We start from the raw sequence: 25,777 nt of genomic DNA, 5'->3' as shown, positions 1-25,777 counted from the left end.
AAGAGATGAGATTTATTGCTCAATTAACTGATCTGGATTCCTTTGGAGAGGACTAATGAATCAGAATGACCTGGGCCCCATTGCTAAGCCGAGAGACACATGTGTCTAAATTACCCGGATAAATTACTTTGTCTCGATGTTTATGAAGGCTTTTAAAATTAGTACTTAAGGGAGCTGACTTGGCTTAATGTGTCTTCCATCTCAAAACAATTTATAACATCCTTGTTCAAAACTCTCCCTTCCTTTACACATACCCCTCAGCCTCTCCCATCCCAAATGGGAGACAAGCCCTGTTCCTCTCTGTAAGTTATTTTTTTTTTTTTTACATTTATTTATTTTTTTGCTTTTTAGGGCCACACCAGAGGCATATGGAGGTTCCCAGGCTAGGGGTCAAATCAGAGCTGTGGCTGCCAGCCTACACCACAGCCATAGCAACGCAGGATCCCGAGCTGCATCTGTGACCTATATACCACAGTTCACAGCAACGCCAGATCCTTAACCCACTGAGCGAGGCCAGGGATCGAACCGCAATCTCATGGTTCCTAGTCAGAGTCGTTTCTGCTACGCCACGATAGGAACTCCCTCTGTAAGTTATCATCAGACAGAAAATCAGCAGAAATTCCAGCTGGTGGAATGCTTCATGTGGTCAGCTCAGAAAAGAACTCAAAACCTTTTGTCTGCATTGATTCCATATTTACTTAGCACCAATAAATAGCAGGTTCCATGTTGGGAAACACAATCTGAAGCCAGAGAGGGAATTCCTGCAGCTTTGCAATGCTGCTACCTTCAACAGGGCAAACCCTGTTTTAATAATTTCAGAGTCATATCACACAGGACATACAGCACAGTGTAAAGCACTCAGCCTCTGGAACCAGCTAGACAGGGTCTGAATTCAGGTTTTAACACTTAATGCAAGTTATTTAATCTCCCCAAGCCTCATCTATAAAATGAGGACAAGAACACCAACTTTGCAAGGTTATCAGATAATGCATGTAAAGTGCTTAAAATCTATGATAAAATATGAACTATTTTTTTATGTTTTCTTGAAACATAAAAACATTCTTAAAACATAAAAAATAGTATATATTGTCCCCATTTACACACACACACACACACACACACACACACACACACACCAATCTCCAATACCAGCAGAGTGAGGGTTCTGTCTTCAACTTGCTTCCAAGAAATTAGCAGGTGTTCTCAGGGACAAAGAGCATCAATAATGAGTGGTGAGGAGAGCATTAAGCCCAGGAGGACAACAGCAAGGATCAGGACGGGCAAGCCAGAGATGCAGCTGAGGAGGAACAGCCACAGGCAGGAGGCGGGATCTGCCTAAGGACAATATTGCCAACAGTAACTACCCACAGCCACCACACAAGTGCAATGGAGACAGGCTGGGCAGAATTCCAGAAAGGACATCTGGCCTCAGGGAGGTGATCCTACAGAGCAGTCCTGGCATCTCGGCCCATGGTTCAATCAGGCTTTGCAAACACCAGCTCGGTTTTCTTTTCTCAGCCTCCTTCCCCGGTGTGACCTCTGCTTTAGGCACACAAGCTCTAAGGATCACAAAAACCAGTATGTGGCAAGGAAGGACCATCAGGCTAGGAGTTAGCTCTCATAGCAAAGTGTTACAGAACCTTGGCCACATCCCTTAACTTCCCAGATTAGGCTGGGGCTGATGAAGAGAAATAACCAATAGTAAAAAAAAAAAAATTCTGGAAGCCCAGAGCATATGAGGCCAAGGGGAAAGACAAAACACTCTAGCCTTAAGCCTGAAAAAGGCTCTTTAGGCCAAAAGAGTCTTCAAGGAAAATTGAATAGGAATCCATTCATTTTAGATTTAAGTTCATGAGTCACATTCACATTATGTCTCTGTTAAAGATTCCAAAAAGCCACGGCAAAAAGCAAAAGAGTGTCTCCTCCACAAGGGTGTCTGTCTGTGTGCACATGTTTTGCTTTCCAACCCCAAAAAGAAACCCCTGACCCACAGCACCCTCTGGGGAGATCAGCCTTTGATTCAAAGAGATGCATGTTCAGTGATGATCATCACTGCCCCAGGCAGACCATGAGCCCACCAGGAAGTCTGAGGAAGGGAAGCAGGCAGCCAGGATAGAACCCTCCTCTCACCAGGAAGGAACCAGCTTCAAGCAAGGGATGGGCTGACTTGGTGCTGTGGGGAAAAGATAATTTAGCCACTGTGTTGACAATTAAGAAGCGTTCCCTTTCACTCGTGGAAGCCCTTCAATGTCACTGGTGCCTGGAACCAAATATAATCCTCCCAGGCTGTGGTTGGGATGGCAGGTTGGCCACAGGACAGGGTCACAGTCAGTTTGTGGCCCCGGCTGGGCACTCTGTAGTTGAGCTTGGGTCGGAACCAATCTTCTCCACAGTCACGGTGACCCTGGGCCATGACAATAGTGCCCATAAGTGGAGGAACCTGCAGCTCACTAAAGGCGTCAGCCATGAAAATGGCCCGGAAGAGGCGGCGCAAACAGGCTGCTGTGCTCAGGCTTGGGTCCATGCTGTTCGGGGCCAAGCGGGACAAGTCAAGCTCATAGAACTCCTTGGGACTGAGGGCATTGCCCCCCAGGAGGATCAGCACGCGTGGTACTAGCGTCCGGGCAAAGAGACCCTCCAAGTGGCTGAGGACACTCTCCAGTTCCACCAGGGTTTGTTGGCATTTCCTGTTGCTTGCCTCAGCAGTGGCCCGAGGCTTCTTCTTCACCATGTCCTCTGCCTGTGAGGACAAAGAACGGTGACAGAGAAGTCCTACAAGTTAGGGAAAGCTAATGATCTCTGAAGAATCCTGCTGGGATAGAACAGACTTATGGGATTGGGTTTCCAGTTCAGTGAACTGCCAGAGCCAAGACTGGGTTTTATCAGATGACAATGTCTCAAAAAGGAAAATATATTCTTTGTACATAACCATAATTCTGCCACACTTAGAACAGTAAAGACTGTCCTGAAGCAGGAGGGCATCCAGAAATAAGCAACTAAAATACTCAAAAGATGTGGGGGCATGGCAGGTGGCAAATTTTTGCTGTGCTGTGATAAGAAGGATGAGGATCATTTGGTCTAATAAATAATGGTGCTTCTGAAGTTCATCTTCCAGTTAAACAGGGCAAATTGAAGGAAAGAAGGAGGAAGGAAACACGGGAGGGAAGGTGGGATGGAGGCGGGGGAGACAAAGAGGACTCCCAAGGGCAGCCAGAATTGGAAAAGAGACAACTGGCCAAAGGCAACAAATTCTTGGAAGATAGAAAGGAGATGGAAGAGTTCAAGAGCGTTGACTACCAAGTGCTGCCAAAGGGGACTCCCCTGAGAAGCAAACAGACTCACACTGCAGAAGCCCAGAAAGGCCCAGGGCTTGTTGATTTAAGCTCCACAGAAGACAAGAGTGAACACATGGGGACTGAGTAAAAACCTGTGCAATGATCCTTAGACTGCCTGCCAATTTCCTCCACCCAGACAGAATGTTTTAGATCTTTCTCTTTCTTGCTCTCTCTCCTTCCTTATTCTTTCATTTAGTAGTATTTCAGATGGGAGCACAAATAAGCATATGTTCAATTTCCCATGTTTAACTGGAAGACAAACTCCAGAATCACCTTTATTAGACCAAATAATCCTCTTACCTGTTATCACTATCACTATGTTCCCACTCAATATCCTCAAAGCCTTTCAGCTACTCACAGGTCCAGCCACGAACCTAGTGCCCCCCACCACCACCTCACCGCACCCCTGGCATATGGAAGTTCCCAGGCTAGGGGCTGAATCAGAGCTACAGCTGCCAGCCACAGCCACAGCAACAAGGGCTCTGAGCCTACACCACAGCTCACGGCAATGCCGGATCCTTAACCTACTGAGCGGAGGCCAGGGATGGAACCCACATCCTCACTGACACTAGTTGGGTTCATAACCTGCTAAGCCACAAGGCAAACTCCTAATGACTTATTCTTAACTATTCATCAGACATCAAATGAAAGCCTCTAACATGAAAATCAAAACAAACGAATAGGGAAAGGAGTCTGGAAGAAAGAGACATTGCAAAGGACAGAGGAGAACACAAAAATATCCAGAGATGGAGTGACTCAGCAGGTTAAGAATCTGACTAGTATCCACGAGGATGCAGGTTCGATCCCTGGCCTTGCTCAGTGTGTTGAGGATGTGGTGTTGCCTCAAGCTGCAGGATAGGTCGTGGATGAGGCTGGGATCTGGCCTTGCTGTTGCTGTTGGGTAGGCCAGCAGCTGGAGTTCTGATTCAACCCCTAGCCCAGTAACTTCCATATGCCACAGGTGTGGCCCTATAAAGAAAAAAAAAAAAAAGATTATTTCATGAAGCCCAAATGCAAAACACAGTAGGGATTTCAGAAAAACAAAACAAGAGGAAAAGCAGGAAGAGTTAGACTATCAATCCCAGAGCAGGCAAAAGGGACTGAGAAACATCGCTTACAGCTACTTAGGCTGACAGGCCCTGAGGATTCCTTAGACTCCCTTTTTAACTCCCTACCATCTAATAGCCATAGTCTCCCCACCAATTTTCTCCCAAAGCCTACCTGGGGAGAAGGTTTTCGGTAGAAGTGCTTAAGCTGTTCATAGGGCAGAGGGAGTTGCTGGCGTTGGTACATGATATGCTTTAGAAGTTCACAAGTAAACCGACAGCAGCCTTCCTGGCTCACAGGCCCAGGAAACACCACTGGCACCATGCAGTCTCTGGGACGAAGGGGCTCCGAAGGGTTGGGAGGTTCTTGGGCAGAAGTAGTCTCAAGTAGTTCTATCTGGGGGTCGTGGGTTTCCTCCGACTTCTCACACCACTCCAAACCTAGTTGGGGCACGGAGAGATAAAAGAGAAAAATGAAAAACTTAAAAGGCCAAAACCAGTCTTCTCATTCTCTTGCGGCGACATCAGCTACCACCGCGGAGGTGACACCCCGACAATTCACAGTATCTCCGCAAACTCCCCTGTGGGCGGTGGCGGAGAGATTCCGCAAACTCCCCTGTGGGCGGTGGCGAGATTTCCTCGCCTAAGAGGTTTTAAGAGATGACGAGATTTAAACGGGACGAGCGGAGGATTTCGGAGGCAATGACTGGGGCTCTGCTCAAAAAGTGGAGGCCCTGATCTAGGAAAAAGAGCGGAGAGTGTAGTTAGGGTCCAGAACCCGCCGTGAAGACGCAGTGGGGTAAGCCAATGGGATCAAGGGCCGTGGGGGTGACACAGTCAATGGGGCCGGATCAGAACTGGGAGGGATGCTGGGAAACCCGGACAAGGAAGACGAGCTAGAGAAAGGGCCAGGGCTAATTGACTGGAGGGAGCGGCGGCAGGGCGAAAACAGGTCCCTAAGACTCCTGGAGCTCCGGACCCCACGCCTTACCAGAGACTGCGACCGGGGACTGCACTTCCGGCTCCGGGGCCGCCATCACGACCTCCTTCCTCCTCTCGGAGCAGTTTGAATAGGCGCCCCGCGAAGCCTCATGGGAAACCTTCGCCTCTACTTCCGGTTTCGCCGGGCCGGAAGGGGCGGAGCGCCGTGTACTGTGGTGTAGGCTAGGCTGGGTGAAGAGTTGAGCTTGGCGTTCCCCACCTTAACATCAGGCGGGTACGCCAAGCCCTTCCCCAACAGAGAAACCACGGGTTCTCAGCCACTTAGCGCTGCTTTCCAAAGGACAACCGCCCGCAAGCGTCCGTTCTCTCCCGCAGTCTCTATTCGCTGCGCACCTACTTCGCGCCAGGCCCTGTCCTAGGTGCTGGAGACTCTGCGACGAACAAGCCAGAGGCAGGCGCTGTCCTCAGAGGGTTCGGTGCCTATAGATGGAATGCAGTGTGATGAATTATACAGTAGGGTGTACGTGGGCTGTGGACACGAAGAACAGGAGAGCTTAACCTAGAGGGAGTGGGAGCGAGGGGTGTGACCTGCAGGATGTGTAAAGAGGAAGGTGTAAAGAGGAGACTGTTAAAGTCCCGGAGACTGTTAAAAAGAAACAAGCTCCAGAGTTCCGGTTGTGGCTCAGCGGGTTAAGAACCCGACTATGGTCTCGCTCAATAGGTTAAGGATCCGACATCGCCTAGACCTGCGGGGTAGGTCGCTGTCGCCGCTGATATACCAAGTTGCTGTGGCTGTGACTTAGGACCGCAGCTGTAGTTCCAATTCGACCACTAGCCTGGGAATTTCCATATGCTGTAGGTGCGGTCCTAAAAAAAAAAAAAAAATCACAAAGAAAAAAAGAAACAAGCCCCAAATGGAATCACTTCTGCTAAATCTCACCAAGAATTAGTACCTAACTTAATCGAAGTTTCAGCTTCACCTAGAGTGGATTTTTATTTTTTTCCTTTCTTGGCTGCACCCACGTTATATAGAAGTTCCCCAGCCAGGGATAAAATACGAGCCACAGCTGTGACCTATTCCACAGCTACAGCAACCCCGAATCCTTAACCCACTGTGCCAGAGCGGGAACTCATGGAGTAGAATTTTAAACTAACCAGTCTGGAATTTCCTAGTCTGCCCTAGTGAGGTAATCTGCAAGATAAAACCCCCTATCATTCCCCCTAACGGTAGGTGACCATTCCTTTCTTTCTTTTTGCTAATAACCTCATCCTGCCCTCCTTTCTATAAAAGTCATCCATTTTCAACAGTCCTTCAGAGTGCCTGTTTTTGTTTTTAAACTAGATGGGATGCTGCCTGATTCATGAATTGTTGAATAAAGCCAATTATATCTTCAAATTTACTCGTTTGAATTTTTGTTTTGTTTTGTTTTTAGGCCACCACTCTCCTTATGGAGTTCCCAAGCCGGGGATCAGATGCAAGCCGCAGTTGTGACCTAAGCCACAGCTGGGGCAACACTGGGTCCTTAACCCACTGTGCCGGCCAAGGGATAGAAGAACCTGTGTCCCAGCACTCCCAAGATGCCACCAATCTTGATCCTGTTGCACCACACCAGGAGCTCCTGAATTTTGTTTTTTAACAAGACCTGGAGATACAAGAGCATCCTCTCTTCAAGGAATAAAAAAGAGTTCAGCTTATGAAGAAGTAAGGCTATGATGAACAAACAGGAGCCAGATCATGGCGAAGCTTTATAAACCATTCTAAAGCCAAAGTTTGAACTATATCCTGTAGGAGAGTAGGGGAACATTTGAAAGGTTTAAGTAGGGGCCTGACATGATTACATTTACATTTTATAAATTTAATCTCTACACTGGCTACAGTGTAGGTATTTTGATTACAGAATAGATAAAGGAGCTGGCATGGATGCCAGTTAGAGCTAGCAACTGCAATTCCCAAGTGCATGGTGAAAGAGGTCTGAACTAGAGTAGTCACAGTGGGGTGGAGAGAAATGGGTGAGCCCTAGAATAAGAGGTCAGTTGAGCATGATGGCTGACCCCAGGAATAGGAGGAGAGATAGAGAGAGACTGGCAAGAAAACAAGCAGATTTTTTTTTACTTCATCAACTCTATGGCCAGTTATGCCACCCAGTGAAGGAGAGAAAACTAGAGGAGGACCAGGTTTATTGGGGAATGAGTAAGGAGAAAAGATGAGTTCAGTTTTCTGGGGTTTTTGTTTGTTTGTTTTTTGCCTTTTTAGGGCCGCACGTAAAAAGGCATGTGAAAGTTCCCAGGCTAGGGGTTGAAGTAGAGCTGCAGCTGCTGGCCTACACCACAGCCACAGCAAGATGGGATCGGAGCCACATCTTTGACCTACACCAAAGCTTAGGGCAATGCCAGATCCTTAACCCACTGAGCAAGGCCAGGGATGGAACCTGCATCCTCATGTATACCAGTTGGTTTCATTTCTGCTGAGCTACAACAGGAACTCCCTCCTAGCTTATTTTTACTCTATACAAGTTCCCTGGGTGATCTTATCTGCCCCCTTGCTGATGACTATCAAATACATATATTTCTATTTCTAATGATGTTCCTAAATATCTTTTCACTGTCCAACGGAACAGCAAACTCAACTTATTGAAAACTCAACTCAGAGTTTCCATCATGGCTCAATGGAAACGAATCTGACTAGCATCCATGAGGACTAGGGTTTGATCACTGGCCTTACTCAGTGGGTTAAGGATCCAGTGTTGCTGTGGCTGTGGCGTAGGCTGGTGGCTACAGCTCCAATTGGATCCCTAGTCTGGGAACCTCCATATGCCATGGGTGCAGCCCTAAAAAGTAGGCAGCTATAGCCCCGATTTGACCCCTAGCCTGGGAACTTTCATATGCTGCAGGTGCGGCCCTAAAAAGGCATAAATAAATAAATAAGATACTGAAGACACTAATGTCTGGAGGATGAACAGAAAGAGAATCTGTGGAGGAGAATGAGGAGTAGCCAGAAAAATAGAAAGAAAAACAGACAAGTGTCAAGTGCTGGAGGCCAAGAAAAAGGTGTGTTTCAGAAAGAAAGGACCAAAGATCAAAATATATCATAAAACTACAATGATTAAAATACTATGGTATTGGAGTTCCCGTCATGGCTCAGTGGTTAACCAACCTGACTAGTATCCATGAGAACGAGGTTCGATCCCTGGCCTGGCTCAGTGGGTTAAGGATCCAGTGTTGCCTGCCGTGAGCTGTGGTGTAGGTTGCAGATGCAGCTCAGACCTGAGGTTCCTGTGGCTGTGGCATAGGCCAGTGGCTACAGCTCTCATTGGACCCCTAGCCTAGGAACATCCATGTGCCACTGATGCGGCCCTAAAAAAAAAAAAAAAAATACTGTGGTATTGGCTCAGGAATAAATAAAACAGAAGAGAGTCCAGAAACAGACCCATGTAGCTATTGGTATATATAATGAGGATAACTTTTTAAAAGAAAGTAACTTGAGACAACTCCCTACCATTTAGAAAAAAAAAATCAAATAAGTTCCTATTATACATCCTACATAAAGATACATTCCAAACTGATCAAACATCTAAACATAAACCATGAATTTCCCTTGTAGCACAGCAGGTTAAGGATCCAGCACTGTCACTACAGCAGCTTGGGTCGCTATTGTGGCTCTGGTTCAAACTCTGGCATGGGAACCTCCACGTGCCAAAAGAAACCCACAAACACTTCAAAACTCCTGGAAGAAAACAGTGGATAATAATTCATAATTTAGGAGTGAGGTTGGCTTGGACATGACACAACCAAGAAAATGTAAAGGAAACTATTGCTAAGTCTGAGTTTAAAATGTATGTAAAGGTACTCTACACAAAGAATGAATGACTAATCACAGACCAGGAAAAAATGTCTGTGTGCAGACGTCCATTATTTACCCCATGGGCAACCACCTCATAAGCACCTCATAAGCAACCCCTCCAGGAAACTAAACACATACACCACCTTCCATCTCCCAGGATCTGGTCTCCTGGGCAGACATCCCGGGTCAGCCTACTCCCCTTCCGGCCTTCACTCCTGTTTGTGGTAAGCCAGGTTAAGAATGGATATCAGAATGGGTTATTCCTCCTCATCTCTTAAAATAAATTTTCCACTCAGGAGACAAGGGAATTGAGAAGAATAAAGTGAAACTGTGTGTGTGTTGGGGTGGTTGAAGGATTCATGACGATGAGAGAACAAGTATCAGGCCAGTGCAGCCCAGGCCCTGCTTATCAAGAGAGCCCAGAGCTGCTGGTGGTGAGAATATCGGGGGAATAGTTTTGGCTCTCACTTCCAATCCCCATCCTTTTTGAGATCTCTCACTGAGTTCTTCTGTCTCAGCCTCTAAGTAGCAGTTTCCCTGGAGAAGTTGTGCCCCTCGCCCCTCTCTAAGGTCGACCTCTGCAGCATAACCTTCTTAGCTAAGGGGGTTGAGAAGTCGCACGTGCTTCCAGCCACTGACGATCACATAAGATCACATAATTGGCTGGGTCTGCTCGGCCCTTTTGCAGATTTTGGCCCTTCCGCTATCACCGATTTGGGGAGTTATGCCATGTGGACAGCAACTACGTGATCAGTAGCCTGTCTTCTCCTTGTGGTCCTTGGGGGAAGCCATGGACTCCACCAGGTCTGAACCCCTGAAAGGATCACCAGAGGTAAGCCACTGTTGCTGCTTCTAGTTTTCCAAGGAAAACCGAGGGCTGGTGGGCAGGGCTGTTTCGTTTCTGGTCTCTATATGAGCATCTCGCTGTTTGTGAAGAGATGGGAAGTGGACATACAATGGATGAGTGGTGAGTCACAAGTCAGCCATGGGGTTGGGAATTGAACTCTGGCGTCCTGACTCCCCGCCCAGCAACACTGCTTCCCCACTCCGCCTTTCTAGTGTTTTGTACACTGGTTTATGTCACCGAATGTGTTTACTCTTTGCTGACTGCAAGAGCCCTAAAGAGCAAGCGAGATGACAGCTTGGCAAGAAAGTCAAGTCAGCAATCCCCTGGGCCCTGGGCCAAGTTTCTATTCCAGGAAACCTCCCCCGCCCTCGCAGTGGTTGACGTAACCGGAGCCCCAGCCCCGCCCCAAGTAGGGGCCAGGCCCCTCCCACAGCCCTGGCGGTTTTAAAACCAAAATCGGTGTTCCGGGATTGGTTCGGCTTCAAAACAAAGGGGAGGGGTAATACTCGCTGCGGGCATCCTGGTGGCCCTAAGGCAGCGGGGCTTGTTTATGGGTTCGAGCCTCGCGTCGGGGCTACTGCGGTGTCTCGGGCTGCTAAAACCAGCCCCCGGAGGGTGCCAGCTTGGTAATAAAGCAGTGACTACTGTATAAAGGTGGCATAATCTTCGCAACAAAAAAAGCCTTAATTAGGCTAACCACCATCCGCCTCCGCCCTGGCATTAGTCCTGACTCACCCGGACGGCACGCCGGCCGTCGAGGGAGAAACTGAGGAAGGGGCGGAGCCAGTAGACCACTCGCTCCAAATTCTGCGTTCTCCAGGTTCAAAACTTGTTGTGGAGGCTGGCGTCAAAGGGCCAAACTCTGAAGCGCCCACAAAGCTTAATTCGGATGTAAGCCCTCCGCTCCGGTAACTGGCCCACGACCCCCAGGCCCTAATTAAAGACCCGCTCAGCTCTCTGAGACTGGGAACCAGACTACAGCTCCCCTAGGTCTTTGCGCGCATAGGCGCGCTCCTTACCTACTCCCCGAAGCCGCCCGCGGCCCCCTTGCGCCGCGATGTCTCCTGGGAGTGGTAGGGCGGCGGCGAACTCTTTCCAGGGAGCTCTCAGACTTGAGGACTCTATATCCCGTGATGCCTCGCGACTCTTTCTGACGCGACCTGGAAGCCAGGGCAGGGTGGGGGCGTGGCCTGTGCAGAGCCCCACCCCGCTCTCCTCCTGGCTGGTCGGACTCGGCGGTGGCAGTAGGGGCGGCGGCGGCGGCGGTGGCGGAGGTGGTGGCGGCGGCGGTGGCGGGGGGAGGGGCCGGGCGGGGGGCTGGCGGCAGCAGCGGATGGACTCGCGGGTATCCGAGCTGTTCGGCGGCTGCTGCCGGCCCGGAGGGGGCCCGGCCGTGGGCGGAACCCTCAAGGCTAGGGGCGCCGGCGGCAGCAGCAGCTGCGGGGGCCCGAAGGGGAAAAAGAAGAACGGAAGGAACAGAGGGGGCAAAGCCAACAACCCTCCGTACCTGCCCCCCGAGGTGAGCACCTGAGAAGCAGCCGGGTGAGAGGAAATCACTCCTTCCGGTCCTGGGACTCCAGGAAGGCGAGACAGAATTCGTACCCCCCTTCCGGTGTCAAGACCCCCTTCTTTTCCGGTTCGAGGACCCCAGGGAGGAGGGACAGAGAGATTGACCCCGTCCCCACCAGGTGTCAGGCCCCGGGGAGGAAGAGGGGAGGAGGGGAATCTCCTCACTCTGATGTAGGTAATTCCAGGAGAAGTGGGAAAAGGGGATCCCCTTGGGAAGAGCAGAGTAAAATCCCCGGGCCCCTTCCCTGTGCTGCAACAGGAGAAGGGAGAGTGCGTTCTGGGATGAGGAGTTAGAGTTTTCTAAACTTGCTCTACGGGGAGGAGAGGAGTACCCGAGGAAGGAGCAATGTGTTCTGTCCTTATCCTTGAGTGTGTATACACACACACACACACAAAGAGCAATATATTCTGTCCCTATCCCTGAGTGTGTACACACACACACACCAGAAAACAGTTAGGCTTAGTCCTCCTGCCCTTTGCCTGTCCTATGAGGAAGTGGTGGCAGCCTCCACCTACCCGTACCATCTGTCCCTAAGGCAGAGGATAACTGCTACTCTATCCCTCTTAGAAAAGGAGAACCCAAGGGGGAGATCCTCATCAAGTGATTATTCAAACTTTAGTATGTATCACAATCACTTGAATTGCTGCTCTACCCCTAGAATTTACAACTGAGTAAGTCAAAGGTGGCCCTGATAATCGGCATTTCTTACAAGTTCCCAGGTGATGTGAATGCTGTTGGTCCTGGGACCACGTGTTGAGAACCATTATCCTAGACCATCATCCTTGCACCACTTTTCTGAAGCCACCCGTACTTATTCTTCACCTCCATCAAAATGATAAACAAGGAAGGTCTTTATTGATGTGAAAAGATTTCCATTATATTCCAAGAGATGGAGATTATGGGTGAAGCCCTGTAAGAGCCTGGGAGTCAGAGAGCCTTCAAAGGGATGGAATGATGACAGGAAGGGGAGAAGAAAAATAAAATGTCCAGGGAGGAGGAGTGCAGAAATTCAGGACAGGTAGACCAGGCAAATTGTATATCCTTTTGCACGTGAGAGGGGGAAGCTCAGGCAACAGGATGCTTCCGTGTTGGGTTACGTGATACAGGGAAGAGAAGGCCATTGTGGGGTGGATTCAAGTTTTCACCTTGGAGTTCCTGTCATGGCTCAGCGGTTAATGAACGCTACTAGGATCTATGAGGATGTGGGTTGGATCCCTGGCCTCGATCAGTGGGTTAAGGATCTGGCATTGCCATGAGCTATGGTGTAGGTCGCAGACACAGCTTGGATCTGGTATTCCAGTGACTGTGGTGTAGGCCGGCAGCTGTAGCTCTGATTCGCGACCCCTAGCCTGGAAACCTCCATATGCCGTGGGTGCAGCCCTAAAAAGCAAAAAAAGAAAAAAGAAAAGAAAAGATTTCACCTCAACTGAGCCCTGAGGGTTATGGGACAGGAGGGTAAAAGCACAGTGAGTCTGGTTTATGGTGTCTGTCTCCTTCCTTATATTTTTGGAGTTTCTTCTCTTCATCTGAACCCCAGCTTTGGAGCCCTGCTGTCTTTTACCTGGGCCCCTCTCTCATTGGGCTTGTAGTGACCGATGCTGAGTTCACCCTTTGGCCCTGCTCCAGAACCTCTTGCAGCCTCTTACTCTTGATGTCATCAGCTGGGAGGGGTGGGCAGGAAGGACATGGTGTCTGCCAGACCAGTGGCAAAGGTTGACTTTAGTAGCCTGGACACAGAGAAGACAAAGACCTGTACGGACAGCAGTTTGAGGCCCTAGGGAGAAGGAAAGGGGTGATCTTGCGTCTAGGAAGAACGTGCTGCCAGTGATCGAAAGAGGAGGAGCTCCACCCCCTTTTCACTTTGCCAATGGGACTTATGTCTTTATTGGTCATTCAAATGGGGCAAAGGAAATATCTTTTTAAAACTCAAGCAAGGAGTTCCCATTGAGGCGCAGCAGAAAGGAATCCAATTAGTAACCATGAGGTTGTGGGTTTGATCCCTGGCCTTACTCAGTGGTTAAGGATTTGGCATTGCCGTGAGCTGTGGTGTAAGTTGCAGACGTGGCTCGGATCCTGGGTTGCTGTGGCTGTGTTATAGGCCCTAGCCTGGGAACCTCCATATGCCACGGGTGCGGCCCTAAAAAAACAAAAAACCTCAAGCAAACTGAGTGTTTGTCTAGTAACCTTTCAGAAGAAACGAATTGTGATAAACTGCAGAGTCTTGTGGGATGTGTTATTAAGCAGTCCTAGTTTTCAGAGTATGCAAAGTTTAATTAGTTGTAAATTTTATTAGCAGTCTAGTTTTGGTTAAATTATTTGGTATACTGCATCAGAAGAGAGCCTAAAAGTGGGGATGTTGCCTGTTGCCTCAAGGCCCCATAAAGTAAGATTTAATAAATAATTATAAATTTGCAAAAAAAAAAAAAAAAAGAAAGAAAGAAAGAAAAGTAGGGGCACAGGAGTTCCCGCAGTGGTGCAGTAAGTTAAGGATCCAACTGCAGTGGCCCAGCTCTGATCCCTGGCCCAGTGCAGTGTAGGTCACAGCTGAGGCTTGGATTCAATCCCTGGCCTGGGAATTTCCATATGCTGTGGGTGAGGCCATTTAAAAAAAAAAAAAGGATTCAGGGTTCTTTTTTGGCTTAGATGGGTGATTCACTGTTCTCATAAGCGTTTCCTTCGGAGAAGCCTCACTGGGGCTGAATAGAAGGCTGGTTTGCCATGACCTTTGACAGACACCTGCCTAAGCAGTTGCGGCTAAGGCTTCCTGCTCTCTTAAGTTAGTTGCCTGGACCCCAGTGGGAATTGGGGAGGTAGAGGTTAGGTTTGGATGGTGTGTGGTAACTGCTCCCTGTTTCTTTTCAGGCTGAAGATGGAAACATCGAATATAAAGTGAGTCTGAGGCTGGGGAGGGGCAGGTTGACCTCGTTGGCAAGGGATGATTTCTTTGAGGTCCTTGTAACTTCATGGTCTGTAGTAATTTAAAGATGGGGTTCTTGGAGTTCCCATCATGGCACGAATCCGACTAGGAACAATGAGGTTGCAGGTTCGGTCCCTGCCCTTGCTCAGTGGGTTAACGATCCGGCGTTGCCGTGAGTTGTGATGTAGGTTGCAGACGCGGCTCGGGTCCCGACTTGCTGTGGCTCTGGTGTAGGCTGGCAGCTACAGCTCCGATTCGACCCCCTAGCCTGGGAACCTCCCATATGCCGCGGGAGCTGCCCAAAAAATAGCAAAAAGACAAAAAAAAAAAAAAAAAAAAAAGATGGGGTTCAGACTGCATTCTGTTGGAAGAGGACTCACCTTTAGAGGAGTTCAGGGATGAGGGTGGTTAAGAGGGAATGGAAAGGGAGTTCCCATCATGGTTCAGCAGTAATGAACCCGACTAGCATCCATGAGGATGCAGGTTCCATCGCTCAGTGGGTTAAGGATCCTGCATTGCCGTGGGGCTGGGGTGTAGGTCACAGATGCAGCTTAGATCCCATGTTGTCATGGCTGTGGTGTAGGCCGGCAGCTGTAGCTCCGATTAGACCCCTAGCCTGGGAACTTCTGTATGCTGCCGGTGCAGCCCTAAAAATAACAATAATAAAAGGGAAGGGAAGGCCCTGGTTCTTGCCACAGGACAGCTGGGGAGCATGTGGGTTCAGACGGAGCATCTAGACTCTGCCTTCTCACAATACTCACTCCCCCCAAGCTGAAGCTGGTGAATCCATCCCAATACCGTTTTGAGCACCTGGTGACACAGATGAAGTGGCGGCTCCAGGAGGGCCGTGGTGAGGCGGTCTACCAGATTGGGGTAGAGGACAATGGGCTGCTGGTGGGCCTGGCTGAGGAGGAGATGAGGGCCTCCCTCAAGACCCTGCACCGAATGGCAGAGAAGTATGCTCCCCCTTCCCCTGGGTTCTCCTCTCCCTGCATCGGGACCCAACGGGCCCAGTCATCTAGGGTCTGCTCTTGACAGAGGGCCAAAGGGGGGAGGGTGGTTTTCTGGGTTCCTTTGCACTGGATCCCAGGTTTTCTGCTCCTTGACGTAAAGTTGATTTGTGTAAAGAGAGCCGGGGATTCAGGATGGATTGGAGGGGTAGGAATCTAAGTTAGGGGTTGGGAGCTCTGGGGGTGGGGGGAATGGATTGGAGGGGGAGTACAGGTAAGATGTGGCAGCTGTGGGCTTGCTGTGACAGGGTTGGGGCAGACATCACTGTCCTCCGGGAGCGAGAAGTGGACTATGACAGTGACACGCCCCGGAAGATCACCGAGGTGCTAGTACGAAAGGTCCCTGACAACCAACAGGTGGGTGCACACTCTTCCCTGCCTCTCATGCCCGTGCTCCCCCCCAGGGCAGGGGGCGCCCTTTGGCGCCAGGCTCTCCCCTGGCCTGGGACCCTGGGGGTGTCCAGTTCATCGTTTGGTCCCCAGTGAGTGTCGCTGCCCTCGACCTAACTTTCAGTGGCAAGAGGTGAGGGGTCAGAACCCTCACCTCTGACAATCCGCCCGCAGTTCCTGGACCTCCGTGTGGCCGTCCTGGGGAATGTGGACTCAGGGAAGTCGACTCTGCTGGGAGTCCTGACCCAGGGAGAGCTGGACAATGGGCGGGGCCGGGCTCGGCTCAACCTTTTCCGCCACCTGCACGAGATTCAGTCTGGCCGAACCTCCAGCATCAGCTTCGAGATCCTGGGCTTTAACAGCAAGGGAGAGGTGCATGCAATCAACGGGACCCAGTGGGACCAGACTCTGAGGCTGGGATGGTAGTGGTGAAGGCCAGATTCTGCGGGCAGAGTGTGGAGACCTTCTGGAGTAGTGTAGACGAAGGCCCTGAGGGCACCGAACCAGCTCCGATCTCCTTAGGGAACAGATGGGGAATCACCTGAGCCAGATCCGAAATGGGGCTCAGGGTTAAGAGGCAGGGTCACCCAGGAACTGGTTTAGGTCCTGGCGACTCTTGAAGGGTTGGGGAGGCTGGCAGGGGGCACTGAGAGCCCTGGGCTCCGGGCCAGGTGGTGAATTACAGTGACTCAAGGACGGCAGAAGAGATCTGTGAGAGCAGCTCCAAGATGATCACCTTCATCGACCTGGCAGGCCACCACAAGTACCTGCACACCACCATCTTCGGCCTCACCTCGTACTGTCCCGACTGCGCCCTGCTGCTCGTCAGCGCCAACACTGGCATTGGTACGAGGCATCGGGCAGGGATGGCGCTGGATGGGGGTGCTGACTCTCCTAGCCCGGACCTCCCCAGATCTGGGAGGCAGCCCCACTCGTCTCTTGCTCTGTCCTCCTCCCTGCCTTCTCACCCCTCGTCCCGCTGCCTGCCTTCTTTCTCTGAGCAGCTGGCACCACAAGGGAACATCTGGGGCTGGCCCTGGCCCTGAAAGTGCCCTTCTTCATCGTGGTCAGCAAGGTGGACCTGTGCGCCAAGACCACCGTGGAGAGGACGGTACGCCAGCTAGAGCGGGTCCTCAAGCAGCCTGGCTGCCACAAGGTCCCCATGCTCGTCACCTCCGAGGATGATGCTGTCACGGCTGCCCAGCAGTTTGCCCAGTCCCCCAAGTAAGCCTTTCTCATCCCAGAGCCCTGATTCCCAGGGAAAGCTGCCACAGGGCCCCGGAGCATAGGGTCCCCCCCCAGCCCCTCAGGAGCAGGCCAGTTCTGGCTCAATTCTGTGGGTTTTCAGATTGGGGTTGTGGGAGGGAGTCTTAGCTAAAGGTGGGACTCTTTCCCCAAGCCAGCCTGGGGATCTGCTGACACCCGGGACCCTGGAGACAGGGTGCGGTGTGGGTATTCGCCGTCTCCCTGGGCTCATGGCGGGCTCACAGATGGGAGAGGAGAGCCCCTTGCCACCCCAGGGGGTGTTCACCTGGCCGTGCACCGGGCTCTAGCCCCTGCTTCCTGTTGGAACTTTCCCCATCTGCCCATTCCGTGCCTCCCTCTACAGTGTCACCCCTATCTTCACACTGTCGAGCGTGTCTGGAGAGAGTCTGGATCTGCTCAAAGTCTTTCTGAATATTCTGCCGCCACTCACCAATAGCAAAGAGCAGGAAGAACTCATGCAGCAGCTGACAGAGTTCCAGGTAATTGGCCGTCGGAACGGGCAGTGAGCCACGGAACTGGGAGGGGCTCATTCCGAGCCTCGAGTCTGTTTAGAGATTCTGGACGTGCCAGCCCTATGTGGCAGGCTATTGATAGAATCTTCTTCGGCTTCAGGTGGATGAAATCTACACAGTTCCAGAGGTGGGGACAGTTGTCGGAGGAACGCTTTCCAGGTGAATTGCCTTTCTTGCTACCCACCCCATCCGGCCTTCACACACATGTACCCAGTGGAGACCCTGGAGTTGAACTTGTAGGCATTCCCTGCTGGCACAGTAGGTTAAGATCTGGCATTGTCCCTGCAGCAGCTTGGGTCGCTGCCATGGCACAGGTTCAGTCCCTGGGAATATCCACATACTGTGAGAACAGCCCCCCACCCCGCCAAAAAAAAGTAGGCGTTCCCATCGTGGCGCAGCAGAAATGAATACAACTAGGAACCATGAGGTTGTGGGTTTGATCCCTGGCCTCAATCAGTGGGTTAAGGATCTGGCATTGCCATGAGCTGTGGTGTAGGTCAAAGATGTGGCTTGGATCTGACGTGGTTGTGGCTGTGCCTCCATTTGGACCCTTAGCCCAGGAACTTCCTCCATATGCCAGGGGTGTGACCCTAAAAAGCAAAAAAAAAAAAAAAAAAAGTAAAAGACGTGCTCGTTTGTGGACTAGGCTTCACCATCAGAAGAGCTGGAGAAAGCTCTTCTGTTAGCTTCTGAAGGAAGAAACAGTCTTGCTTCTTACTGGGAATCTCCAGGCCCCTGGGGCAGAAGTGTGGGAAGAAAACTAGAGTGCATTCAGCTGACTTCATCTCCAGCTCGGGAAGTGAGAGGTCCCTTAAGACACTTTCCAAAGCAGAGGATGAAACCCCAGGGGATACTTGCTCTTTCAGAGATCAGGTGTTGCGTGTCAAACCAGCAGCTACTGTCTGCCGCCTTGGCTGCTGGCCTTTCCTGGTATAAACCTTCAGTCTGAACAGAGTCATCTCCCCAAATCAGATTTAGGGTCGCTTTCCCCCAGCCAAGGGACTCAGTCTTACAAGGGAAGGGCCTAGGAGAGAAGTAGGGAGGGAGCTCAGGCTGACCTGTGCTGCCCGCTCTCTGGGCTGCAGTGGCATTTGCCGTGAGGGGGACCAGCTGGTGGTGGGCCCCACAGACGATGGCTGCTTCCTGGAGCTGAGAGTGTGCAGCATCCAACGCAACCGCTCTGCCTGTCGTGTGCTGCGAGCCGGCCAGGCTGCTACACTGGCCCTCGGGGACTTTGACCGCGCACTCCTTCGCAAGGTGAGGTGGGAGGTCAGGCGGGAGAGGGAACACGGGAGAGAGGTGCCTAGGAGCCTGGCCACTTGAATGAGAAGCACCTAAGGTGCCTCAGCATAACTCACAGAAACCTGGTGTCTAACTCAAGAAGCCGGTTATGCAGACGGTCCATGCATGAAAAAGGCTTAGGATACTCATAAAGCACAGATCATGAAACATGAATCACTGCAGTGCAGCCCTAGTGTCCAGGACCCTGCAAATCCTAAGCATTAGAAGGGTTAGAGGACAAGAAAGGTGGGTAAGAAAGGCGCCCCTCTAAGGAGAGTTTTGAGCATCATCTTCTGGGTCCTTGCATTGGAGGTGCTGGAGGAAGACGAGGTCCCGGGGCTGCCGAGGGTGTGAGGGTGTGAGGGTGGCCGGGGAGGAGAGACTGATGTGAGGCCTGCCCTTCCTGGGTCTGGGGGCTGTGCCTCCCCAGGGCATGGTGATGGTGAGCCCAGAGATGAACCCCACCATCTGCTCAGTGTTCGAGGCAGAGATAGTCCTGCTGTTCCATGCCACCACCTTCCGGCGAGGCTTCCAGGTGACAGTACACGTGGGCAATGTGCGTCAGACGGCAGTGGTGGAAAAGATCCATGCCAAGGTGAGAGGGAGCCAGCCACGCCCCGGCCCCCCCAGGGGAAAGGCGGAATTCTCCTGCTTCTGGAAGGGAGGGAGGCCTGTCCCCAGTGCCCCGCTGACTTTGGGTAGAAGCCTGCTAGGCCCCCGACGGTAGAGAGCCAATGCTGGTAGAGACCGGAGGTGCTGCCCAGGGCCAGTGACCGCCTTTCTGCTGCAGGACAAGCTGCGGACTGGGGAGAAGGCAGTAGTCCGTTTCCGCTTCCTGAAGCACCCAGAGTACCTGAAGGTGGGCGCCAAGCTGCTGTTTCGGGAGGGCGTCACCAAGGGCATCGGCCACGTCACCGATGTGCAAGCCATTGCAGCGGGAGAGGCCCAGGCCAACATGGCTTTCTGAACTCCTCCAGGCAGGCACGGCTCTACTGCTGTCTCTACAATATAGAAGGTGACTTCTGGCCATGCTGCCCCCCCATCGGCGGCTGTGTGTGTCAGTAGGCTAGGGAGAGAGGGATGCTCTCTGCTGCTTGCTCCTGGCTACCTTTTCTGGAGACATGCCAGGCTTGATGTGGCCGGGGAGGGGCAGGCCTGGGGGAGGAGACGGGAGAACTCAGGGCAGCGCTCAGCAGCTGTGTGGCCACCTGGTCGGCTCAGCAAGCCCGGCAACCCCACGGCCCGTCTACCGGAGGGAGCTGCCTGCTGCCACCTCAGCCCCACTCTTGGGCCTGGGCTTGACTCACCACTGTGGTCCCTGTGCATCAGGAATTGTCACAACAATTGGGGGTGGTCCTCGAAAGCACTCCTTTTTCTATACCTCTTCTCAAGGCCATGTAAGTTCCTCCTCTCTACCTGCCTGGACAAAAGATGCCTGCTCCTGGCCAGCCAGTGGGCGGCTCAGGGTCTGAAGATATGGCACAGGGACTGAATGGCAACGCCCCCACCCTGTGCTGAGACAGGAGGTCCTTCTGTCAGCTTTCTCTCCCATCCCTCCTTCACTCAAGGGCCACGTCCCTGGTTCTGCCTGTCAAAGGCCCCACAGGTGCTATTTGTTGTGCTGGCCCAGGTGTGGGGCCGCCAAGCTCAGCCTTGGCCTGCCGAGGGTCAGCTGCATGTTGGTTGGTCTTGTCCCTCCTCTGCAGTGACCTGTTGGTATTAATGCTGGATTCAAACAGTATGTTTTACTCTCCCAGGCTGGTGGCTGGGGACCTGACCCCTAGCTCCCCATCCTGCCACCTTCGCCCCCGCTTCCTGCCCCCGTGTAAGTCCTCTCGTGTTTTAGTAACTTGCAGTGAGTGACCATACCTGTCCCTCTGTCGCAGGAACCTGGAGGTAAGGGAAAGATGATGCCGTATTTCCTACTCCTTAGGGCATGGATCCCCTTCTTTCCCTTATTAGTGTCCTGGGTTCCCGTGGACTCAGGGATTTGTTGGTTGAGGTTTCCCTGCATATATATATACATATATATATATTTAAATATGCATATATATATATTGTACAGAATAAAAATGTTTTATTGAACACACTGTGCTTATGCTTAAGATCCAGGCTTATCTTCCAGAGCTGGATTCCTCTCCAGGATCAGAGGCGAGTGAAACCCTTACGCTGCTGAGCCCTGAGTGGGGAAGAACCCACTGACCCAGCTTCCTTCCCTCCCCCGCACATGCTATCAGGGTCCAGTGCTGTGACCTAAGTATTCTGGCCTGTTTTGCATGGTTCTTTGAGTAGAACAGAAAGCGAAACTGCGGGGGAGTTCCTGTCGTGGCTCACTGGTTAACAAACCCGACTAGTATCCATGAGAATACGGGTTCGATCCCTGGCCTTGCTCAGTGGGTTAAGGATCCAGCTTTGCTGTGAGCTGTGGTATAGGTTGTAGACGCAGTTCGAATTCCTACATTGCTGTGGCTGTGGTGTAGGCCGCAGCTGAAGCTCCAATTCGACCCCTAGCCTGGGAACTTCCATATGCTGCAGGTGCAGCTCTAGAAAGACAAAAGTGAAACTGCTACCTTGTCAGCTAAGAGTGGTAACTACCCTGTGCTTGTGGAGCTGGCCATTTGCTGATGGTCACAGCGGTAAAGAGGCTGAGATGGCCCCATCAAGATTTTGGTGGCAGGTACTTAAGAGTGCAACTTAGGCAGTGTCTATGTACTCAATGCGGAGTAGCCTTAAGTGAGGTTTACGTAGTCTAAACTGGCTTCGGAGCTATGAGAGGCACCTGGCCAAACCTTTGTCCCTCTTTCTGTTCCCTGGAGAAATATGACCCAAGTTTTAAAGTCAGTTGCCAAATGCAGGGATCATTTTCATTAATGATCCTTGCAAAAGAAATTTAATGATAAATGTAGCCCATGATCCCATGGGCATCCTGCCCCCAGGGTATTGAAGTGATGGCCTCTGTCATTCAAGCTTAGCTTATTTTTTTGGGGGGTGGGGGTTAGGGCTGCACCCATGGCATATGGAAGTACCCAGGCTAGGGGTCGAATCAGAACTACAGCTGCCAGTCTACGCCACATCACAGCCATGTCTGTAACCTACACCACAGCTCATGGCAACGCTGGATCCTTAACCCACTGAGCGAGGCCAAAGATGGAACCCGCATCCTCATGGAAACTAGTCAGGTGCTTTACCACTGAGCCATGACGGGAACTTCTCAGCTTCTTTTTAAATGTCACTGGTTTAACTTGCTAAGAAGCCTATGGTTGAAGAACTTCCTCCTGGTGTTGGGAACTAAGAGCTGTCTACTTCCTTCTTTACAGCTGCTAATAAACAGCTATGACAGAGAGTTATTATTTCAGCAAAAGGGTACTTCAGCTTTCCACCTGACACCAACCTTTGCACGGCTGTCTGCTGTCCCCTCCACAGGCTCTCTGCCAGTATGCCATTTGTTTCAGTTGCCCAGAAGACAACATGTGCTGCTGCTGTTGTCTTGATTGGTTATTCACTGGTGCCCCACCCCCTGCCCACTACCTGTCTTGGCCTCTAGAAGTCCAGTGAAACCAAAGTGGCTACCACATTACTTTTTCTGTATGACTCCTTCCAGTCAACTGACGTGTGATAAATTTGCTCAACTTGATCTCTATAGCACCCAAAGGGCTTTTTCTTTTTTAAAACTTTTCCCTAGATTAAGAAACAAAGTTTTTGCTACGTTAATGGAACACTTAGGAGGATAAAACGGTGTATAAAGGAGCACACACGCAGCTCCAATAGTATGTAATTTTTTTATTCTGGTTCTAGTAATGTAAAATTTTCAGTATACATTTCATCTAGTGACTATCCAGCACCTATTATGTGTAAGGCATGGTGAAGAATTCTTGCCTGTAAGAAATCTACAAATCTAGTATGAAAAGGGCCGTGTCCACAGTGTCTTTTATTAGATATTTAACTGCCACAAAAGTGGGAAGTACTTTTGGAGGAAATTCTGGCTAGACCCAGTGGTTTTCAAATGTTCCCCCTCAAACTACAGGCCCCCAATTTACAAATAAGTTCAAATAAGCCTAAAAATACTGGCTTGAGTACATGTATGGTGTACCCCTCCACCAACTCAGTTCATCTTCTGACTTTCCACATATAAGAATAAAGACTAAGAATACAGTACTGTAAGCATGGACAAGTGCCAAAAGCTACAATAATTCATTTAAAACCATAAGCTAAAGAGTCACACTTCACTAGGGAAGAGATGAGCACACCAGATGAGATGCAAGAGATAAGAAAGCCCAAGCACTTAGCTTTTAAATTTGTGTTTTGTGTGTGTGTATTTTTTTTTTTTGTCCTTGTCTTTTTATTAAATTTGTATTTAAGGCAATGACACCATCCTCCACAAACCAGGTGGGCTGATAACTTCTAGGTCAGTATTTTTCGAATTCAGTTGGGGTTGGGGTAAGGCTGAGACTATTTCTATCAAGTTCCCTGTTGGTGCTCATACTCTTTCTCAGAATCACACTCAGAGTAACCAAGGTCCTGGAGATCTAGTTCTACTCCAACTTACCCAACTAAACTGAGTTCCTAAACTGGTCCAGTAACAGTCTCATTCTACATTAAGATAAAATGCAAGACGTAGAAGGGCCAATGGACTCCATATTCTCAACACTTTTTCTTAATTTTCAGTAGTCTAAGGCATTACCTTAATTTGACAGATGAGGGAAAGTGAGGAAAGTGACTTATTCGAGGCCATATTCTAAGAGGCAGAGTCAGGTTTGGAACCACATCTCTTGGGTTTCGAGGCCCAGACATTTTTAACTGTATGACACTGCTTCCCTAAAGGCTAGCAAAAACTCAAAACGGTTGTATATCTGGAAGGTAAGTTTTTACATCCCTGTCAGCAATAGGATTAGAATCCACACCTGTAAAGAGATGGGAGCCTTAACTCAGCATCTAACCAGCTTATTTTTCTTATTAAAAATTTCATAAAGTTACAAATTTCCTTGAGATATGAATATATTTCCACCTTCTAGGCTACAAATATTAAAACCCTGCAGCAAGCCTGAGGGCAGCTCTCTAGTGTGTTAATGGCTTAAAAAATGTTTCTAATGTCAGCATGCCCTCAGGCCTAGGGCGTTTGTGACTGGAGGCCAAAGGGCTCTTGGGATTTCTTTTGCTTTGAGGAGATCGGGCAGGAACAGCCTGGGAAGTTGAGGAGTGGGGCTGCAAAAAGGATTTCTGCAACTCCAACGCAAAATGATAGTCCGAGTGTTCTGGCGTCTCCCAGACAGGTACCAGAGAGCCGCACTTCTCACAGAGGACTTGGTCCTCAGCAGCTAGGAGACTGAGGGTAGCGGTTGCCTCCTCCAGAGCAGACTTGGAAGTTAAAGAGCTGTTCTGGGCCAAATCCACCTCTGCAGGAGTTGCCTGGGCTGAATCTAGCTTCAATGCGTTTTCACAGGCAGGGCCACCATCTGGATACTCTGTTGGTAGCTCTTTAGGGCTGGACTGTGGTTTTTGTGGAGGGAAGAAAACTGAAGGATCATTAAGCTGTTTCTGCTTTAGAAGAAGAGTCTTCTGCTTAAAGAAGGGCTCAGATCCTGTAGTAGAACTGGTTTGGAAAGGTAATGAGGGCTTGGATGGTGAATTGCTCACGGGGGTCTGAGTAGTGGCAGTAAGAGGTAACAGTGAAGCTTCTTTGACCTTCTGCTTTTCTGCAGCTTTCTGGAAGAATGACTCCAGAGAATTGGTTGCTTTCTTAGTGACTGTCCCCACTGGGCCACTTTCCTGGGTCTTAGCTTCTGAACTGGTAACTGGCACCTTTGGCAGAGAACTTGGGTCACTGCTCAAGAAGACGGTGATGTCTGTGCCAGCTGACGAGGCAGAGAATTTGGTAGCGCATAGGAAAAGCATTGTAAGGGGAGGGGACCTGTATAGAAAGTAAAAGAGCAAGATTAGCATGGTCCCAGATTCAATTTGTGAAAGTCTGGTTGTGCCACAAAAGGAAATCATTACTGCAGTGGTTCTCAAACTTTTAGAGTGTACTGGATTAATACAGATCCAGTAGACCTGGGATGGGCAGAGGATTTGCCTTCTAACAAGTTCCCAGGTGATGCTGATAGTTGCTGGACCACACCTGAAGAGCACTGCCTTGGTGAACACCTACCAAATCAGACATGTGGAAGTTGGATCCCCTCAATAGCTAGGTTTATTGTTTTCATAACTTAGTGCTTCAGAGCTGCTGTAATTCAGGGTTGGGGTAAGAATTCAGGATAACAAAAAGCTTGAGAATATTTAGACTGGAAAGACTTGAAAAAAATCCTCTTATGCATTCTCCTGTTTTTAAAGAGAAGACCACCTATCTGACAGACTTTCAACTCTGGAACTTCTAGAGAATGAAATTTCACACCTGCTTTTGGGTACCTAGCCTGCTCTCAAAACTACTTCAAGAAATTCTGCCATAAAGTTCCTCATGTCTAATGACTCAAATTTTCACAAGTTGAATTTTAGAAGATGAAATGTACTTTTATATACAGATTAGTCCTCTAATGAAGTTAAGGAGTAAACGCTATTTTAAAATTACTATGACAGGAGTTCCTGTCATGGCTCAGTGGTTAACCTGACTAGCATCCATGGGGACAAAGGTTTGATACCTGGCTTTGCTCAGTGGGTCAAGGATCCAGCGTTGCCATGAGCTGTGGCATAGGTCACAGATGCTGCTGGGATCTGGCATTGCTGCAGCTGTAGCACAGGCCAGCAGTTGTAGCTCCAATTGTGACCCCTAGCCTGGGAACCTCCAATATGCCACAGGTGCAGGCATATGGAAAAAAAAAAAAAAAAG

The 25,777-nt window shown here is 50.2% G+C and overlaps 3 protein-coding genes across 11 annotated transcripts in view; 1 reads left to right on the top strand and 2 right to left on the bottom strand.

The window, feature by feature from the left end:
* MAD2L1BP (MAD2L1 binding protein) lies at nt 672–11,168 on the bottom strand. Of its 2 annotated transcripts, none has more exons than XM_001929515.6 (4): nt 11,031–11,168; nt 5,373–5,803; nt 4,557–4,822; nt 672–2,740 (listed from the first exon to the last, which is right to left on the bottom strand). In XM_001929515.6, the coding sequence occupies exons 2-4, from the start codon at nt 5,416–5,418 to the stop codon at nt 2,228–2,230; spliced, it is 825 nt and encodes a 274-aa protein (XP_001929550.3). In that variant the 5' UTR covers nt 5,419–5,803; nt 11,031–11,168; the 3' UTR covers nt 672–2,227. The 2 variants fall into 2 exon arrangements, with proteins under 2 accessions (XP_001929550.3, XP_013833424.1); XM_013977970.2 differs by lacking the exon at nt 11,031–11,168 and adding an exon at nt 10,747–11,009.
* Nucleotides 11,300–25,754, top strand: GTPBP2 (GTP binding protein 2). Of its 2 annotated transcripts, none has more exons than XR_002345742.1 (12): nt 11,300–11,530; nt 14,444–14,470; nt 15,270–15,454; nt 15,757–15,865; nt 16,073–16,270; nt 16,570–16,744; nt 16,903–17,122; nt 17,508–17,643; nt 17,777–17,835; nt 18,762–18,933; nt 19,434–19,552; nt 19,748–21,042. XR_002345742.1 is itself a non-coding variant. In XM_003128412.6 (12 exons), the coding sequence occupies exons 1-12, from the start codon at nt 11,345–11,347 to the stop codon at nt 19,922–19,924; spliced, it is 1,809 nt and encodes a 602-aa protein (XP_003128460.3). In that variant the 5' UTR covers nt 11,301–11,344; the 3' UTR covers nt 19,925–25,754. The 2 variants fall into 2 exon arrangements, 1 of the variants encoding a protein (XP_003128460.3); XM_003128412.6 differs by having other exon boundaries at nt 11,301–11,530; nt 19,388–19,552; nt 19,748–25,754.
* POLH (DNA polymerase eta) overlaps nt 22,723–25,777 on the bottom strand; it is a 32,584-nt gene continuing 29,529 nt past the window's right edge. For 6 of the 7 annotated variants that reach the window (XM_013977964.2, XM_005666042.3, XM_021098758.1 and 3 more), the window contains one exon: nt 22,868–24,865. In XM_013977964.2, the coding sequence (XP_013833418.2) occupies nt 24,013–24,865 (853 nt within the window). In that variant the 3' untranslated portion in view covers nt 22,868–24,012. Of the gene's footprint in view, nt 24,866–25,777 lie in introns of all 7 variants that reach the window. The other variant, XM_003356630.4, reaches the window with a different exon arrangement.

The sequence above is a fragment of the Sus scrofa genome, chromosome 7, assembly GCF_000003025.6.
Source record: "Sus scrofa isolate TJ Tabasco breed Duroc chromosome 7, Sscrofa11.1, whole genome shotgun sequence".
Classification (NCBI taxonomy): Eukaryota; Metazoa; Chordata; class Mammalia; order Artiodactyla; family Suidae; genus Sus; species Sus scrofa.
Note: the sequence above shows the minus strand (reverse complement) of the source record. Positions and strands in the feature narration are given on the sequence as shown.